General features: G+C 37.0%; 1 protein-coding gene across 1 annotated transcript; it reads right to left on the reverse strand.

Moving 5' to 3' along the window:
- Nucleotides 1–69: 69 nt before the first annotated feature.
- On the reverse strand, nt 70–18,211 carry usp11 (ubiquitin specific peptidase 11). The gene is made up of 21 exons (XM_084087714.1): nt 18,000–18,211; nt 17,226–17,335; nt 15,116–15,246; nt 14,901–15,018; nt 13,541–13,686; nt 13,248–13,309; nt 11,652–11,748; nt 11,400–11,573; nt 10,611–10,769; nt 9,654–9,878; nt 9,270–9,353; nt 9,050–9,144; nt 8,638–8,844; nt 8,229–8,320; nt 6,906–7,376; nt 6,586–6,656; nt 5,851–5,963; nt 5,235–5,384; nt 4,538–4,653; nt 3,617–3,705; nt 70–2,436 (listed from the first exon to the last, which is right to left on the reverse strand). The coding sequence occupies exons 1-21, from the start codon at nt 18,107–18,109 to the stop codon at nt 2,287–2,289; spliced, it is 2,970 nt and encodes a 989-aa protein (XP_083943840.1). The 5' UTR covers nt 18,110–18,211; the 3' UTR covers nt 70–2,286.
- Between the last annotated feature and the right edge of the window lie 204 nt (nt 18,212–18,415).

Raw genomic sequence — 18,415 nt, forward strand, 5'->3', positions numbered from 1 at the left:
CAAACAAACTTGTTTGAAATGATCATATTCTCATGTTGTAATTGGAGAAAACACTACATATACTCAAAATTCAAATAAGCTTTTATTTGATCACTTTTTTAATTTCTATACAGAAAATGCCTCCACAATGCAAAATCATAAATATGAAAATTTGGTGACTATATGGCGAAGTCTACTGTGAAACGGGCTTCAGAATATTGTGAAAATTTGTGTTGCATTGACAGACTAATTCTGAAATCAAACCAATTGAATCGCTCAAACAATTCAATTGTTCATACACAGCTGACCATCTCATTAATTTCACAAAAACATGAAACGACTGCAGGTCAAACAGTAGCTCTAATAAATATTTGGATTTAATATTTGAAACGCTTGAATAAAAAAATTAGGCTGTATGTGACTTTTTGAAGTTGCCTTTTCCAGAACTAGCTAATTATTTTATATTTAAATACTAGAATTAAGCCATTTAATTACTATAAAATAGTAAAGCTGAAACTATCTTTAAATAGATTGTTGCATTCAGTAAACTTTGTACAAAATGGAAGACTATAGGTGAGAAATAAATGTGCTAAATCTTTGAGGAATTATTTTGAAAATTGTCCATTTGTAAAGCAGACTACAAGAAAAATTCTCACCATTATTTGTCACAAGTTTTTAAATCTCACAAACCAAGTCAGTAACATGTCCAGGTCATTTTCAATTTACTGCAATACATTTTTTTAATTAAATATGCATAAATTAAAAGTAGTAAACAAATACTACCATAATGTATAAATGAAAAATGTATTATATAAAAATATAATTTCATATTTTTGCCTGGTTTTGATTACTTTTGTTCTGTACAGGTTTTGTGAGATTCCCGTATGATGATATATGAGATATTCGAACATCCTGAAGGTATTAAGTGCTCCTGTCACATACAGTGATATATTTATAGAGATCAGAAAAGTGAACTGTGTACATTATAATCTGAGGAATGCAATAAAGCAGTCACTTAATAGGAAGTGCAAATGAACAAGCATTTTCTATAAGATCGTTACGCGGTGGGCCAAATTGATTACAACGCTGCTGTGAAGTGTTCATATGCAGTCAGTACAAAACAAATGAACGCATTTCCCATTGCCAAAGGATCTATGCGTCCTTTCATTCAGAGCTAAAACAACGTAAATGGAAGCCAAATGTGTCCAATCTAACCTTGACTTTATAGTAATTTATTCATATCAAAAGCTGTGTATACAATTATATATTCAATCTATAATTATTAACAAAATAAAATGAAAGCGCCCCATCCCCAGCATCTGATCCAAATGATCAAAGATAATACAACATTTATTACAATACAAAAATACTGTACATAGGTGCCTTAAAAATCATCATGTAAAGAGCTCTATCCAGAAAGCACTTTGCTGAAATATTCTCATCGCTCCAAAGAGTTTATAAATTCAACACGGTTATTCAAAAATAATGTAATGTTTAAATCTTGCTGCGCATTTTCCTTTCATTTAAGATAAAAAAAAAAAGAAGCAAATTCTCGCTGGAAAACAGGCCTCCGTTTGTGTCCCGCAACAGAGGGGCTTTTCCCAGACCGTACGACAGACGGAAAAAAAGCATCACGTGAATGAAAATAAAAATGGAAGATTTTTTGAATTATAACCATCTCTATTTCTCACTCCACATCAGCATCTGGCAATTACGAAAATAAATAATCACGAGTGAGTGGACAGACTTTACTAGAAGATCTCAGAAATCATAGTGAAAAAGGATTTTTGATCACGATGTCCCTGATATGATAAACCATCCCTGCTAATAGCGCCCTCGCTGAAAGCCTGATGGAATAAACAGGAGGCCTGATTCGTGATGCTAAACGGTGCAGCTTTCCCCAAGGTTGGGCGTTTAGACATCACCATTGTGGACAGCAGCTTAGCTAGCTCAGAAAAGCAAGCTTAGGAAAAAATAAAGAACACAGTCGGTGACGATGAACAGCGCAAACCTCATTCTCCGAATTCTAATCATTGCTGAAGCGATGCAGACAAATTGGTATGCGATCTATGCATCCGCCACCACCAGCTTAACCCGTTTCCTTGAGTTCGTCATTAAGAAAAACACAAAAATCTGCATTCCCACCCCATGATGCTTGTGCACCAGCCTGAGAGAGTAGCCCCAGCCTCGCCAACTTCCTGTCGGAGTCAGAGCAGAGGCCGAGGTTCAAGTTTCTGTAGATTAAAGATTAAAGTTGGAAGTGATAAGAGTGAGAAAGAATGAAGGGGAGTAGGAAAACGGCAGAAATCAGTCCGTCTCCATGCTGACACAGGAAGAGGCTCCGTCCACGGCATCATGGGTCTGGGACGTGATGTGGTTCTCTGGGACGGGTGGAGGGACGGTGGGCTGGCGGATCTTGTCTTGGCGCTGGTAGAACAGGAGGTAGGCGGCACTGGTCTACAAGAGCAGATGGAGATCGAACGTTTCAGAGGCTGCATTTATTTGATCGAAAACGGCAATACAGTGAAATATTATGACAATTTAAAATACGTTTTCAATTTTAATGTTATTAAAAATGTAACTAAAACAGATTTTTCAGCATCATTACTCCAGTCTTCAGTGTCAATTTATCCTTCAAAAAATCATGCTGATTTGCTGCTCAAGAAACATGTATTGTCAGTGTTGAAAACAGTTTTGCTGATTAACAGGGTTCAGGGTTCTTTGATGAATGGAAAGTTCAAAAGAACAGCATTTATTTGAAACAGAAATCTTTTGTGACATTATAAATGTTTTTACTGTCATTTTTATTTATTAATTGAATGCATCTTTGCTGAATAACAGCATTAAAGTCCCCATGAAATCAAAATGGACAATTCTTATTTTAGGGAATACTGCAGTATTTATTATAAATGATTTATCTGTGCACATCTTTTTTTTTTTTTTTTATTCCTCATCATTTTTAATCAAAATAACTTTTGTAAAATAACCCCTTCCTTTTGCAGCGACATCTCTTCGCTGAGGCGGGACAACGTGTCACTCACATGACATCACAGCAATCATCCAATTAATTCCAAAATCAAGTCCCGGCCTACATTTTTGCTTGTTTGAGAAGCCGTTTCACTCGGATTATTCATCACATTAGGAAAGAAAAGACTATCACAAGTTTCGTGCCAGCTTTAATTACCTTTCTGCTTATACAATTTGGTTGGTTTGTTTTGTTTAGATTTACTTTCGTAAATCAACTTAACCCTGTGAAAGCATATAGTAAACTTACAAATTGTATTTTTAATTATATTCATTTAGGTCAACTCCCAAGATGTGGCTGGACGACATGTGATCTCAATCTGGAGGTCACCATGAGTTTATTATGTAGAATAAACCAGCTCTAGTCCACTGATATGACCATTTCAAAAGATTTTTTTTATTTTTTATAACAGATCTGTCTTTTTGGACCCGTGCGGCCAAGAGGCAGAGAAAGTTATTGTGTTTTGAGGAAAAACAAACATTTAATTTTGTCTAGGAGAGAATGCACTGATGAATCATGCACAGCAAGGCTGAGAAAATGTATTAAAAAGTAAAAAGGGTCTGTTTTGATTTCATGTTGACCACTCAATCCACAGAGAAGCATCAATCTCACCACAATCTGTTCCTCCCTTGCAAAGGTCACCTTGCTGTCGTCAAAGTAATACCACTGGCCGTTGTCCTTGTTCTGGGCATAACTAGTATCTAGATGGGATAAAAAGGGAAATATTTTTGTAATGTTATTATCACTAAACAAAAAAGCTAGGAATGCACCTATACCACTTTTTTCAGTGTGAGTCAGATACTGATACTTTCATTTTTGGCACTCGCCGATAAACAAACAAAAATAACGACTTTATTCAACATTCTCTCCTCTTCCATGTCATTCTCCGCCAGCTCATTATTGACCGACGCTGTTCAAGTGAGCACCACGACACATGCGTGTGATGCTGACGCAGGAGCTGGCCAATAATGAGCCGGCGTTCTGACGTAGAATCTGGAAGGAATGCACTGTTTATATTACGTGAATAGCATAGGAGAATGACATGGAAGAGAAGAGATTGTTGAATAAAGTCTGTTTTTTTGCACACAAAAAGTATTCTCGTCGCTTCATAACATTACATGTGAACCACTGTAGTTACATGGACAATTTTAACAATGTCTTTACTACCTTTCTGGGCCTTGAAAGTTGTAATGACGTTGCCGTCTATGGTTGGTTCAGAAACCTCTCGGATTTCATCAAAAATATCTTAATTTGTGTTCCGAAGATGAACTAAGGTCTTGAACTAAGGAGCTAACGACATGAGGGTAAGTAATGACAGAATTTAAATTTTTGGGTGAACTATCTCTTTAACTTGTTGAGCAAATAGATGTTTCCTTCAGTTATTTTCTTAACTGCTTAATTATGCCAGTTAAAATGTATAGTAAGAGCATTGTTCTGGTTTTTGGTATCGGTGCATCCCTAAAAATTGCATTCCATTTTTGGCATGACATTTTTATTTGCTGTTTAATAAAAGCTGAGAAGACTGATGCTTACAGTGTCCATCTCGGAGTCCGCCGTAGTGGTTCGACACAGAGATCAGGTCATATCTACAGGGAGGTTCAGTACTGTTCATGGTCTTCTTTAGGAGGAAACCTGAGAAGTCCAAATCCCTGCAGACAGAGAATGAGACATATGAACCAAATGGAAACAAATGCAATAGTCTAAGAATCAACCATTGAAAATAACATGAATATTAACAGGATGTGAAGGAACATTTATTACTCATTATGCATTTATTTCCACTATAACTATGAGTTATCGGCACCATTAAAACAACCAGAACTATACAAATAAACACTTCCGGTCAAAATTTTGGGGTCAGTAAGATTTTATTTTCCTTTTTTTTAAAGAAATTAATACTTTTAATCAGCAAGAATGCATTAAATTGATCGAAAGTAACAGTAAAGACATTTATAATGTCTCAAAAACTATATACATTTAAAATAAATGCTGTTCTTTTGAACTTTCTAATCTAAGAATCCTAAAAAAAATTGTATCACAGGTTCAACAAAAATATTAAGCAGCACAACTGTTTTTAACATTGATAATAAGAAATGTTTCTTGAGCAGCAAATCAGCATATTAGAACGATTTCTGAAGGATCGAGTGACTGAAGACTGGAGTAATGGCCCCACATTTTTGAATGGTAGTGTATGTATTTCTTAATCTGACAAAAAAGTACTTCATCTTACCGCAAGGGGAACTCCACAATAGTATCCAGTTTCTCTCGAGAGTACTTTGTGTAGGAGAAACGCTTTAAATGGATGATCAGAACCTCTGGCAAAGACCACAGATCCAATTTCTTAGTAGCAAGCTGATGCCTTTTACATGTCGGACAATACCTACAGACCACATAAACAAACACAAACTTACATGTGCGGAGGATTCAGTCCTGTTCTTTAAATACATCACTAGAAATTATAAATCGAATGATTCTGGCTCTAAATTCTGCAACAAACACCACAAGATGTTCCCCTTCCTTCATAAAGTTTGTAGTTCAGTCAGATATGTCAATAGCAAAGAAAGTAAAGTGTGTTGCATGTGCTTGATTGCTGATCGCTTGCTCAGCACACGCGACAGCTGGATTAAAACTAAATAGTATATGTATCTTAAGTAAAAACATGAACTGTTACATGATTTATGTATAACATGGTTCCCTATTTTATTACAGGAAACCCGTGATTACAGTGCCATTGCACAACTATGAAATGTGTACCAATGTGTACCAGTGTATGCAATGTAAGTCGTTTTAAAGGATAGACTGGAATTAAAGCCTAGAATCTGTGATAGGTCTAAGAAGAAAATTACCAGGGGTTTTCCTCTTCCAGTGTCTCTACCGTGGTAAAGAGCTCTATACATTCCTGTAGCTGCACTGTTGTTTGCAGGTGAGGGACGTCCATGCTCTGATGCTTTATGTATTTCTGCATTAACACATAAACAACATGTGTTTGCAATAGAAATGATGCAGTTTGCATAACTTCAACCACCAAGACGGAAACAAAAGATCATTAAAAACAATGGATTTTGATTTATATTTAATCAAAGAATCAATTTCATACTGCATTTAAGCAAATTAAGCATATCAAAAAGCTGTAAGACCAGTGGTTCTTGGCTGGTGAGTAAAGGTTTGATTGAAAAACCATGATAAATGCAAATAAGAAAATGTTCAATAATTTTTTAGAATTGCAAAATAACAAGGCTATTACCTAGGGGGTAAGAGACAAATTTTTATTTTATTACGTTATTACTTGTGCCTTGATGCCATTTTGGGTTGCTGCAAAACCAGTTGAAAACCACTTGACAAAGACATTGAGAAAAACTAGGTAATTCATATAACATTATGAGGTTTTCATATTTATAGCAGTGACACAATACAGATCACACATCACTGCATTAGGAGCTATACTTTAAAATGAGCATGAAACTAAACCTCGAATCGAATTGACTGTATTGAGCTTCGTATGAGAGGTTACATTCATTTCCTAGTGCAACAACAGACACAAAGCATTTCTTAAGGATCAAAGACCTCATTAGCAATCTTACCTCGGCTTCATTCTCATTGTAATACTTCTTCTTTATATCAGGGTCCCAGTCAATGGCAATGTATGGCTGAGCTAAACAGAAACAGTGAGTCACGCCATTTGGAGAAGGAACATTTACACTTTTGTATTCTCTGATTTAAAAGACACCATGATAGCCGCTCTTCAACTTTGAAAAGGTGTGAACTGAGCAGCCGGATAAATAAGACATATAATCTCACTTTGTTATGACCCTCGCTTGTGCGCACATGACCCTGAAGTTGTACAAAGGCATCAGAAGTAGAGAGGTCTGTAATAAATTGAGTTTCTCATTAGTGTACTCACAGCTGAAAGAGAAGCTGCTGCCCGCCTCTGCCATCCCTCGCTCCGTGGTGCCATTAGAGTTCACCGCCTGAATGGTGAAGAGGGCTTTTTTCCGTCTCTCGGTGTAGTGCCGTCTGCCCGGAACCCTCTTATTTGCCTGCGCGCAAGTTGCTGCCCCTTCCCCGTCTTCCTCCTCCTCCTCCTCTTCATCCTCTTCCTCCTTTCCCGCAGGTTCTACGCCAGCACTTTGGTCCCCATCATTGGCATCTTGGGAGTTGGTGTCAGTGCTGCCACACGCTGATTGGCCCTCTTCTGTACTGCTGGCCCGGTCCGGTTCACTGCTCGACTCTTCCTCCTCAGCTCGCTCCTCCCCCTCGCTGCTCGGGCTGGCTTCTAACGGGCCGTTGTTCTGCCCATCTGCCTGATTGCTCTCTTGAGTCTGTTCCTCTTTCTTGGCTGGCCCCGCCTCCTCCGAGTCTTCCTCGCCCTCATCTGTTCAGAAATTAATCATTATAAGTACCATACTGTTAACAAGTTTGGGGAAAGTACAATTTCTTTATGATTTGAAAGATGTCTCAGTAACATTTTACTTAAAGCCTTTATATATAATTCATTATAAAAGTAATTCTAATGCATTAATTATGCCTTGTAATGCACTTTATAATCCATATCATGAATAATTGTAACCACAGTTATAATACATTATAAATACTTCTCTATTCGTTGTTACACCTTTAGAAAGTATAATGCATTAAAACACGACAAACAACCAATTATTAGAAGTAACAAGGAATCTGCAAATATTATAATGCATTTTAACGTTGGTTACGTTTATTTATAAAAAGATATAATGCAACCATCTTTATTATGCATTATACATGAAGGCTTTAAGTAAAGTTACCAAAGTCTCTTATGCTCACCAAGGCTGCATTAACAGTAATATTATGTAATATTATTACAATTTAAAATAACCATTTTCTATTTGAATATATTTTCAAATTTAATTTATTCCTGTGATGGTAAAGCTGAATTTTCAGCATCATAAACTTCAGAAATCATTCTAATATGCTGATTTGCTGCTCAAGAAACATGTCTTATTATTATTATCGATGTTGAAAACAGTTGTGCTGCTTAATATTTTTGTGGATTTTGAGGAATATAAATTCCAAGAACAGCATTTATTTGAAATAGAAATCATTTGTAACATTATAAATGTCTTTACTGTCAATTTTGATCAATTTAATGCATCATTGCTGAATAAATTAATTCTTAATATTGTTACTTTCTTTAAAAATTAAATTACTGTCCCCAAAAATGTTTAACATTAAGAATATGCAGTCATACCATCACTAACTCCGTTGGTCTGTGCCGTGTACAACTCTTCATCCTCATCTTCTTCCTCTAATTCTGAGGGATCTAGGGGATGGACATAACGCCTGCGTAGGAATATAATCATGACACATATGAATGGCAACCCAACTCTGGCTAAAAAAAACTAAAACAGATCAAGACAACTTTACTTTAACTCAAAAAACAGTGATATCGAATAACACCATACGATCACAGAAGTAACAGGAAGTAGTTATTTATCAGATGCAAAGGAACTTAGATAATATGATGCATATACAGATGCAGATACAGTTTTGCAGTAAAAAAAACTAAAACATCATATAAGTACAGCACATTGAAAACTAAATGATCTCGAAAGTCTAAACTAGCTTGTGACAAACCCTGTAAGACCGGTTAGACTTACGCCAGTCTTTTCAGGAGGAGCTGGTAGAGATCTTCCCGAGTGCACTGGGCGCGTGGCACAGACATCAGCAGCGGGTGGCCGAACAGGGAGGTGCTGTAGCTGTTGCTGCCTGAGCCGTAATCTCTGTAATGTGAGCGTTCACGCATGTAGATGGCCAGAATCACCTCCTCATCAGCCTGATCCATACAGCCATTGTTCAGCTGATACCTGCAGCAACACACCAGAAAAAACACAGTCAGACACACACACACACACACCTACCTTTTCCCCTATAACAAGTTTATATACAGTTACAGTATACAATATTACCTGTAAATGAATTCTTAAACAATATTGCTATAAGTTAATTAATTACATCTGTGTGTGTTGGTGTGTTTGTATTATTAAGGCTGTTTACTCAGTCCTCTCTTACACAAATATATCGTCCCGGTCCAGTATACAGCTTAAGGACTCCTCAGCTTGGTAAATCCTATAGAAGCGATGATTGAACACGTCAGCCACAGCCATCTGTGCGAAACAGATCAATTATTAGTTTAGAACAAATAACAGGGTCATATGATTAACCAAATCTAATAATTGAATTGTCAGAACAATTCGACAATGTTTCAATAGTTCAAAGAACTTGTTTGAACCTGGCTGGGTGGGACGTCTGTTGCCTGAGAGAGGGCCGTGCACAAGTCAATCACCCGGCCAGCTTTAGGGACAATCAGACGATACTGCAGAGGCAAGTCACACACATTCATCAGTCATCAGGGTGAACAAAACTCAATGTAAAGCATCCTTACTATTTTGCCCTTCGCAAAACTGGTTCTGATGACAACATCACACACCACCAGCTGTCTTCCTGTTTACAGATGTGCAGCGCTACATCATTCACATCTGCTAAACTCATAGCATGGGCTCACTCATAATGAGCATGTCTGTCGTGGTGCACATGTGCTGCATTTCCTGCTAGAAATGACTGAGCATTACGGTATTTTGCTGGGGTTTTTTTGTGTATATAACATAATACACACCTGTGTCGGTTTGGCCATGGGATCCAGTGAGACATAGAACACCTCCATGACCCTCTCCTTACTGACTGGTAAGGGCACACTTAAGTAGCAGAAGGGGTCAAAAGTCACAGAGACCTTGTTGCACTCGGGGCACACCAATGTCGACTTAAACAACCCGTGGAATGTGTCGACAATGACCGAATCGTTCCGCCGCAGATGGTTGCGCCACGCTTCCTCAGCCACTTCCTGTAACACAAAAATAAAAATGTGATTCCCATAGTAACACTTTGTTTTGTTTGTAGAGTTCTAAACACGTTAAGAGGTCAACCAAAAGTGGTTTTACAGATATTGCTAAACTAAGCTGGAAAACTGGCCAATAACAATGTTTTTTAAAATCATTATTAGGGCTGCACGATTAATCGAAATAAAACCACACGCGATTTGGCAAAGGCTGCGATTATTTTATGCGAAGTTTGTCAGTGCAGCACGGCTGATCAGTAGTATACGCTGCTCCATCTGAACGCCAGAGGGCGCTCTCAAGCAGACACGCCAAATATGCCCCATGCAGAAGTAGATAATGCATGTCATTCCAGGAAATCCCTATGGCCATAATACTATTGCTGTAGCTGAATAAACAGAAGATTGAAACGCTTTGATTGATTTATTAAATGTTGTCTTTTGTTGGACAAGAGGTTCATAAATGCTTCTCATGTTTGGAAAGATGTTTGACAACGTGTTGCTTTTTCAAAAGCACGTTATATGCTCAAACTCGCAGTGATTTCTGATGGAGCAGCATTTACTACTGATCACAGAGCCGTACGTCACTGACAAGCTGCGCATTAAAAATATTTGCAGCCTTTGCGATTTCAAGTGTAAACAATTTATTGTTATATTTTATATATATTGTTATAAATGGCATGAGGTACACACTATGCGAGTTATTCTTCGTGTACTATAGTGTTCATGTGTAAAAAGCACCTGGTCAGGTCTTCCATCAGCATCCTTGAGTTCAATATACTCCTTCTTTTTGACCCGGTTGAGGTCTTCATGAAGACCGTCCAACAGGAAAGACAGCAGCTCCTGAGAGTCGTGTTGCTGGTAGCCCAGAAACTGTGATGCAAAGTGGCCGACCTTGGTCTGCACAGACACACAAAGGCAATGCTGGTTAATTTCTGCACTACTAATGGAGAATTAACTAAAAACAAAACTCAAACAAACATAATTACAGCCTATAAATGACTTCAATTGATCAAAAAAGACAGTAAAGACATTTAAAATGTCACAAAATATTTTTGTTTCAAATAACTGCTGTACTTTTTAAACTTTCTTTTTCTCGAATCCTGAATAAAAATGTATCACAGTTTGCACAAAAATATTCAGCAGCAGTTTTCAACATAAATGATAATAAATGTTTTTTGAGCAGCAAATCGGCATATTAGAATGATTTCTGAAGGATCATGTGACACTAAAGACTGGAGTAATGATGCTGAATAATCAGCTTTGCATCACAGGAATAAATTACACTTTAAAATACATTCAAATAGAAAACAGTTATTTTGAATGGTGATCACGTTATTGTAATGTTATTGTTTATAGTCATTTTTTGCATATTAAGATTTTTTGATTTACCTTAAATAATATGAAAGAAGGGGGAAAGCGGACTGGGAATTGTTGTAAACCAGATTCGAAATGGACAAAATGATTTCAGCTCTGCTGGTGTTCTGCACTAAAAATGCTAATGCAGAGTGATCACTACAATTACGTTACCTTAAATACCCGAGGAACCACAGAATAGTGCCTCCCTGACCACATCTGTTTGATGACATCTGCGTAGGCTTCTGCAATTTCCCCTTTCATGCCCAGAGGGTTAGTGAAGTTCAGCTCCTCCAGATACAAGTTCATCAGGAAGTACTCCGTCAGTGGCGGCGTGTTACTCAGGCACTATGGGAATAAAATGCACACTTCATTTTAAGAAGAGCCTTATAGATATTTTTGTAAAAGATGTTCATGACCTCTGACCTGTAAAGCTGAGTTCATGAAGCAGGTGTTGCCCAGGTTCGTGAGGCCACACACTCCAGGAGGCCCTCGATACGAGTCCTCGTCAGCAGAGTTCCGCCTGGAGACACAAAATTCCATATTAATTCCAAATATTCAATAAAATCACAGTTATGTTACAAAGCCCAGTGAACTGCCCATCTAAACGAGCATTTCTGGTTATGATAGCCACATACCAACTTTTGATTTGAAAGTTCTCTACGAAAATGCTAGCTAGGTTTTAATTCTTTTTGAGTTTTTTTTTAAAGCTTTCTGCAGAGAAAACCATAACTTATCTTTATATGACTATTTCCCCTCTCTCTTTGATGACTAGAATAGGCTAGGTTTGATTACCTTTAGGAATTCAATGTAAATGCCATCTGCTATACTTTTAGCTGATCTAAATTTATACTATGCATTATATTATTACTATTTTTATATATATTATATGAATGGCTCAACACACAATATATGACTATAATATAGTGTATTTCTACACTGAAATAGAGGGTAACACTTTATTTTGATAGTTCACTTGAAATATTCAACTAACTATAAGTAACTTTGCAAGTACGTCAACTTCTTTTACTAACCCTAACCTAACAGTCTACCAATACTCTAATTATATTTAGTTGGTATGTAGTTGCAAATTAATAAAAGTTAGTTGACATGTAGTTGCAAAGTATAGTAAGCAGAATGTCTAAAGTGGACTATCGAAATAAAGTGAAACCAAATACAGCATTACAATATAAGGTTGAGGCAGTGCAGATCAAGTGATTTTTGCAGCTTAGGTTCAATATTTGGGGATAACTGGGGATGAATAGCACATTAAGCTCCTTAATTCTAAAAAAATCATATAAAATTTGATTCCTCATGATATGACCTCTTTAAAACATGTCCCATATCTTTTTAAACTGATCTGTATTGGGTAAAATCTCCTTTGCAACCGACTACAGTTGTTTGTCTGTTTATAATTTAGCACCATGCCAGCAACTATGGTTATATTCATGATTAGAAACAAGTGGAAAATTGAAAAAGTAAAAAATAAATATAAAAAATCTAACCTTTATATAACCAACAAATAAAAAGACAATTTATAAAAGGTTTTTAAAAAATGTTTTATTAAGAAAAATCTAACACTAAATCTGCCCACACTTTATTAAAAATATTTCATTAGAATTAATCGAAAAGTAGAGGCCTAGAGGAGTGAAACCATTACAGTCAATCAAAATATGCTTCAGAGATATTGGACTCTGGCATAAGGGGCATATAAGAAGATCTTTGTCACTCTGGAAATAATATGATCCCAGATATTTTCAGAAAGGACATGTTTTTCCCAAACTACGAGATTGATCTTGTAAAGTTTATTTGTGCTATACTGATCCCATTTTCCTTGCCATTTTTGAAGTGTCTAACCTACAACAACTAGTTACATATTTAAATAAATGCGGCTAATGAAACCTGTATGGATGACTGTGTGTTTTGTGCTTTAGACACGTGACTTTGCATTTACCTAAACAAAAACAGAAAGGAAACTTGCGCTAGTGCACGAGAGAAGGAAGCTGGTGCCTTCATACTCACATGATCTGAGGCCTGGATGTGGGCCACGTCCCGTCCACATTCCTGATCTCCATAATCACCGTCTGTGGAGTGGGTAGAGCATGTTAAGACACAACACACCCACAAACACAAGCAGGGTGGCCCATGACAAAGCATTCTTCTTTCTTTAAGTACTAGTAGAAAAGTTAGTCTATATGACAAACCAACCGGGCGAGGTTGCCGGCAGTGCTTATTGCATAACCGTTTGGTGACATTTACAGTAATATGATAGATGATCAGAGTTAAGGAGTGTAAATGATAGGTGTGTATTTTACCATGCCGGAGCTGAGGCAGGCGTCTAGGACAGTCATGTTAAGGTTGCGTAACCTTTCTGAGCTCGTATCCGTACTCCTCATCCACAGTCGGCTCTCAGCAGTCTCTGACACAGTAAAATGCAGCCGTATCTTTTGATGTATAGTGTCTATGAAACACAGATACACACGATAGTGATTTACACACAGGAGAAAACACATTCACAGATCTGCAGCTCAGATACACCAGGCTGCCAAAGTCCTGAGGGGTTTCACACATCCGTTTACAAAACATAATTACACACCAAATATAAAATAGATCCGTGAGAATAACATTCTGTAAAACAAGTGGCAATCCAGAGCTTGAGCTAAACCTTTGATGCTTTGAAGAAGACATTTAGAAGCAGTTTATCAGGCATAATTCATTGTTTATAGCTATGAGCAGAAAAAATAAGGTATAGAGGCTACTGTCAGCTAGCTTGATAACATTACATTTAATAACATAGACTAATGTTCAAAAGTTTGAGGTTTGTAAGATTTTTAATTGAAATAAATAAATACTTTATTTAGCAAAGATGCATTAAATTAAGCAAAAATTACAGTAAAGACATTTGTAATGTTACAAATAAAATGTGGTTCTTTTGAACATTCTATTCATGGAAAAATGTTAACCCTGAAAAAAAAAAAATGTAGAACGGTTTCTACAAAAACATTCAGCAGCAGTTTTTAACACTAATAAATGTTTCTTGAGCAGCAAATCAGCATATTAGAATGATTTCTGAAAGATCATGTGACATTGAAGACTGATGCTGAAAATTCAGCTTTGCAAACGTTGTTGTAATGATATCTCAAAATATCACAGTTTTTTGATCAAGTAAATGCAACCTTGGTGAGCAGAAGAGACTTATTTCAAAAATAACAAAAAAACAACAACTTTTGAATGGTAGTGTATGAATGTCATTCAATAAAAGAAAATATAAAACCATGATGAGTTAACTTAAAGATCATAGTACAAGCAGCTTTACAAGCAGAAGATTTTACTACAAAAGATTATCTATTAAATGATAAAACAATGGATGAACACTGGATCTGTGCCACCCGCCATATGCATGTGAATGCATGAGAGAGGAAAAAAGCACATGCAAAGAAGTTTCTTTTTTAAGTGTGGTTAACTCTGTGAATTTGTCTAACAAAACATACACACACCAGTAGAACTAAACGTCACAAATTGAGCTCAATACAATGAATGAAGTGGACTGAACTCATTAGAATTATTATTATGATGTTCATTGCAGTGATTGTACATACCAAAAGCCTAGTGAGACATCTTTAAATGTCCAAATACTTTGTGAAACTAGTCTATACATTAACAGCCGTTACTCACGTATCTTGTCTGCTCGACTGAACTGTCCAGCTACGGTGCTTTCCAAGTTACTAGAGAGACAGAGGTAGACCTCCACAGGGTAGACCTCGACTTTAACAGTGCTGGGAAGATCAACAACCTGGAAAGAGAAAGATGAAGACTTTCACATCATCTTCAGTTAATGGCAAACACTGCCTAATTGGACTGACTCCAATACAAAGAAAAGTTAACACTACCTTTCGTTCCAAAGGAGGCTGATCATCCATCAAGTCATACCATGACAAGAGTTTTTGCCAGGCTTCTGATGGGACCAGGATGAAGTCCTCATTCTCTGACAGCCTCTCTTTCAGGTGGTAGGAATCCAAATCTACAAAAAGCATACAAAGTATTTCAAACATGTTCTTCACCCACTGTTATTAAAAGGCAGGGTAGGTGATTTGTTCCAGAAGCATTTTTTTGTTGTCTCTTCACATGATAGCAATCACTAAGTTAAGTGGCTTAAAAGTATTTATATGGACATATATTGCATGTGGAAGGCGTAGGACCATAAAATGTTCATCCAATCATTGCATTCGGTCTAAATGCAATGATACAATGTCCAACCTGCCTGTCAACGTGTGTATCTCCATAACTCCGGAGACATCAACGTCAGCTAATGCTGCGTTCACGCCATAACTACTGTGATTTGGAATAGATGGAAACCTGTGACGTTTTATACTCGGAGCAGTTCGTGAATCGAATTTATGCGTTTAAATGGCAACTTTGAATAGGGCTAGGACAATACACCTATCTCCCGATTCGATACTATCACGATACTTGGGAGCCGATACGATATGTATTGCGATTCTACAAGTATTGCGATTCGATATTGGAATATATTGCAATTTTTTTAACACTAGACCATCGGGAAAAGTTAAATCATACACTTATACAGACTGTACATGATGTAGCCTATATAAGATGAGTCATATTTACAAAAACAAATCATCACATCTTTCTGACTTTATTTCAGAAGCAAAGCATCATACAATACTACATTCTCTTGAATAAATGATTAAATAAATAAATTTTTTAACAGTCACTTGTCACCACTTTAGTGGCAAAACAATGTAATCGATAAATGCGTTATTTTAAGCACCAAGTTTCTATCAAAAGCTGATTTTGCTCAATATTGTAGACGTCAGTGTTCATATTTGAACTTTAAACTTTTATCCAAGTACTTCTATGATAATTTGAACTATTGTATCACAGAAATAATGATACTATGTGGTTGAAAAGACTCTCTCCAGGTCAGCGGCAGCGCCAACACAGATCTGAATGTTGCGATATGATTTTGTCAAAGTTTAATAGACAGACGAATTGAAAGATCGCATGGGTGTTTGAATCGAGATCACAGTCTTTTAAAGATGAATCGCGCAGCTCTATTGTCTTATCTCTCTCTCAGCATATGAGTAGTGCGAGGGCTTTTCAGTGCCTTCAGTCTCACTCTTCCACGCGTCCACTTGGGATATTACATCACTTAACACTCATAGATGACGACACATTTCATTCTCTGTTTTGGAACGAAAGTGGCTAACTTCTGTCAACCTCATCCACAAGCAAGGACAAAAAAAAAGCAATTGAATTTGAATATCAATTCTGGAATAAAAAAGTCGATTTTAGAATCGTAATAAAAAATAAAATCGTGATAGCTAGGTGAATCAAATTTTTCTCCAAGCCCTACTCTTTAAGTTGTTTACGCACATTATTATTGTAATGTTATGTGCTTTGAACATGAGGTAGTTTAACGCCATCTCTCGTGATGCTGTTTAATCCCTGCTGTACGTGTTCATGTGTTTTGAAGGAGGCGTGGCTTTGGAGACGCTTTGAAGGAATCTTATGTTTTTAAAGCTAGCTTACTATTGCTAGCCTCTCTGAAAATTGCCTACCCTGCCTTTAAGGGAACAGATTTACAGAGAATGAGACATTAAACATTTTCATGGGGCAACTATGGTATCGTGTTCTAAAAGTCAGAATTAACCGGAAGTTGCAATATTCTTTTTGTTTCATATTGTGACACATATACAAATGAAACAAAAAAAGTAAAAAAAAAAGTAGGACAGGACTTGATTTCGTCCATCAGGAATTGATTGGTTAATTTTAAAGGTTGTGATATGATATTGGTCGATCTCATGTGATTGACAGGTTGCCCCGCCCTAACTCCAATTGAGGGCAAAATTATTATTTTTAAATAATGATGTACACAGATAAATTATTTAAAGAAATACTGCAATACTGCATAAAAAAACAAGAATTGTCCATTTATATTTCATGGTGACTTTAACATCTCAGAATAGCAAAACTTACCTTCAAAGAGCTCAGTGTTATCAATCTTTCCGGGATAAGAGGAGGAATTTTGGTCCCCGGTGTGCACATACTCTTTCCACTGATCAAACCATCTCTTGTCCAACAAATACCTGCAATACAAGACACTTGCACCTGTCACACACCCTGCACTGCTTATTTATATCAGCCCAACATCATTTAATGAGCTTTAGGACAAATCTGTTTAATGTAAACTGCACAGGGCACCAGTGAAAGACACGGATTAAGACACCAAACACTTGTGTTAACACTTAATCTGTCTTTCAGGACGAGAATGAATTTATGGCTGATCTGCCTTTCCTTTCCTTTCCAAGGAACGAGCAGAAACCGAAAGTAACTTTCCCATAACAGACTGCCATACCTTCCAGAGATGGAAGTGAAACTTAAAGCAAGTGTGTTAATACATTTGCTCAGTGAAAATGAAATGAAATAGTTTAAAGCAGGCAGAGTTGGGAATGTGGTCAGACAACCAACATGTCAAAACGCAATGATCCTTAGGAAGCTGTTAACCAGGTTAACAGATCTATCAGGCCTGAAACCTCACCTGTATGTTAGTTTCGCTCTCTTATTTGATCTTTAAATCATTTTTAACTCTCTCAATCATCTTGGCAAGGCTACTACTGAACCTGGAAACCCTCAAACAACACAAACCCAAACATGTTATCAGGTTTATAGAGTTATGTTAGAGCTTTATCTGTGTTGTTGTGGTTTATTGAATGTTGGTTTGTTTGTTATCTAGGCTGAAGTTTCTCTTACCAGCTGTCTCCGGCCCGGAGCTGCTGCTGGTTCAGGTTGTCGATCTCCCGCCACTGGGTCTCTAGTCCCGGAGGCTCCGTAGCCGAACCGGTGCTGCAGTTCGCAGCCATAATCACTCATAAAATCCGAAAAAAAGCGTTAGAGCCGCATAGACACACCGGAATGTTTTGACGCAGGAAGTAGGAAGCGGTTAGAATGACAGCTTCCGCCTTGCGAAAGGGGGCGGAACTCCAGGGGCGAGAGGGCGTGTGTGATGGAAGAGAGAGTTTAGAGTTTGAACCAAATAAATAGATACATAAATTACCAATGCGATAAATACCTTACCATTTTCATAACATTTACACTGAACTTATGTTGTCATATTAATGTTGTCTTTTATTGAATTCTGCAATTTGTAATATGTAATATACCATCCC

The sequence above is a fragment of the Abramis brama genome, assembly GCF_963993115.1.
Source record: "Abramis brama genome assembly, chromosome: 16".
In the NCBI taxonomy this organism is placed as follows: Eukaryota; Metazoa; Chordata; class Actinopteri; order Cypriniformes; family Leuciscidae; genus Abramis; species Abramis brama.

Coding starts and splice junctions, on each gene's coding strand:
- usp11 (XM_084087714.1), bottom strand. CDS start 18,109: ATGGCTGCGAACTGCAGCACCGGTTCGGCTACGGAGCCTCCGGGACTA. Junction 9,145..9,269: donor CAGACGTCCCACCCAGCCAG/GTTCAAACAAGT, acceptor TGTTTCGCACAG/ATGGCTGTGGCTGACGTGTT. Junction 5,964..6,585: donor ACAATGAGAATGAAGCCGAG/GTAAGATTGCTA, acceptor GTGTTAATGCAG/AAATACATAAAGCATCAGAG.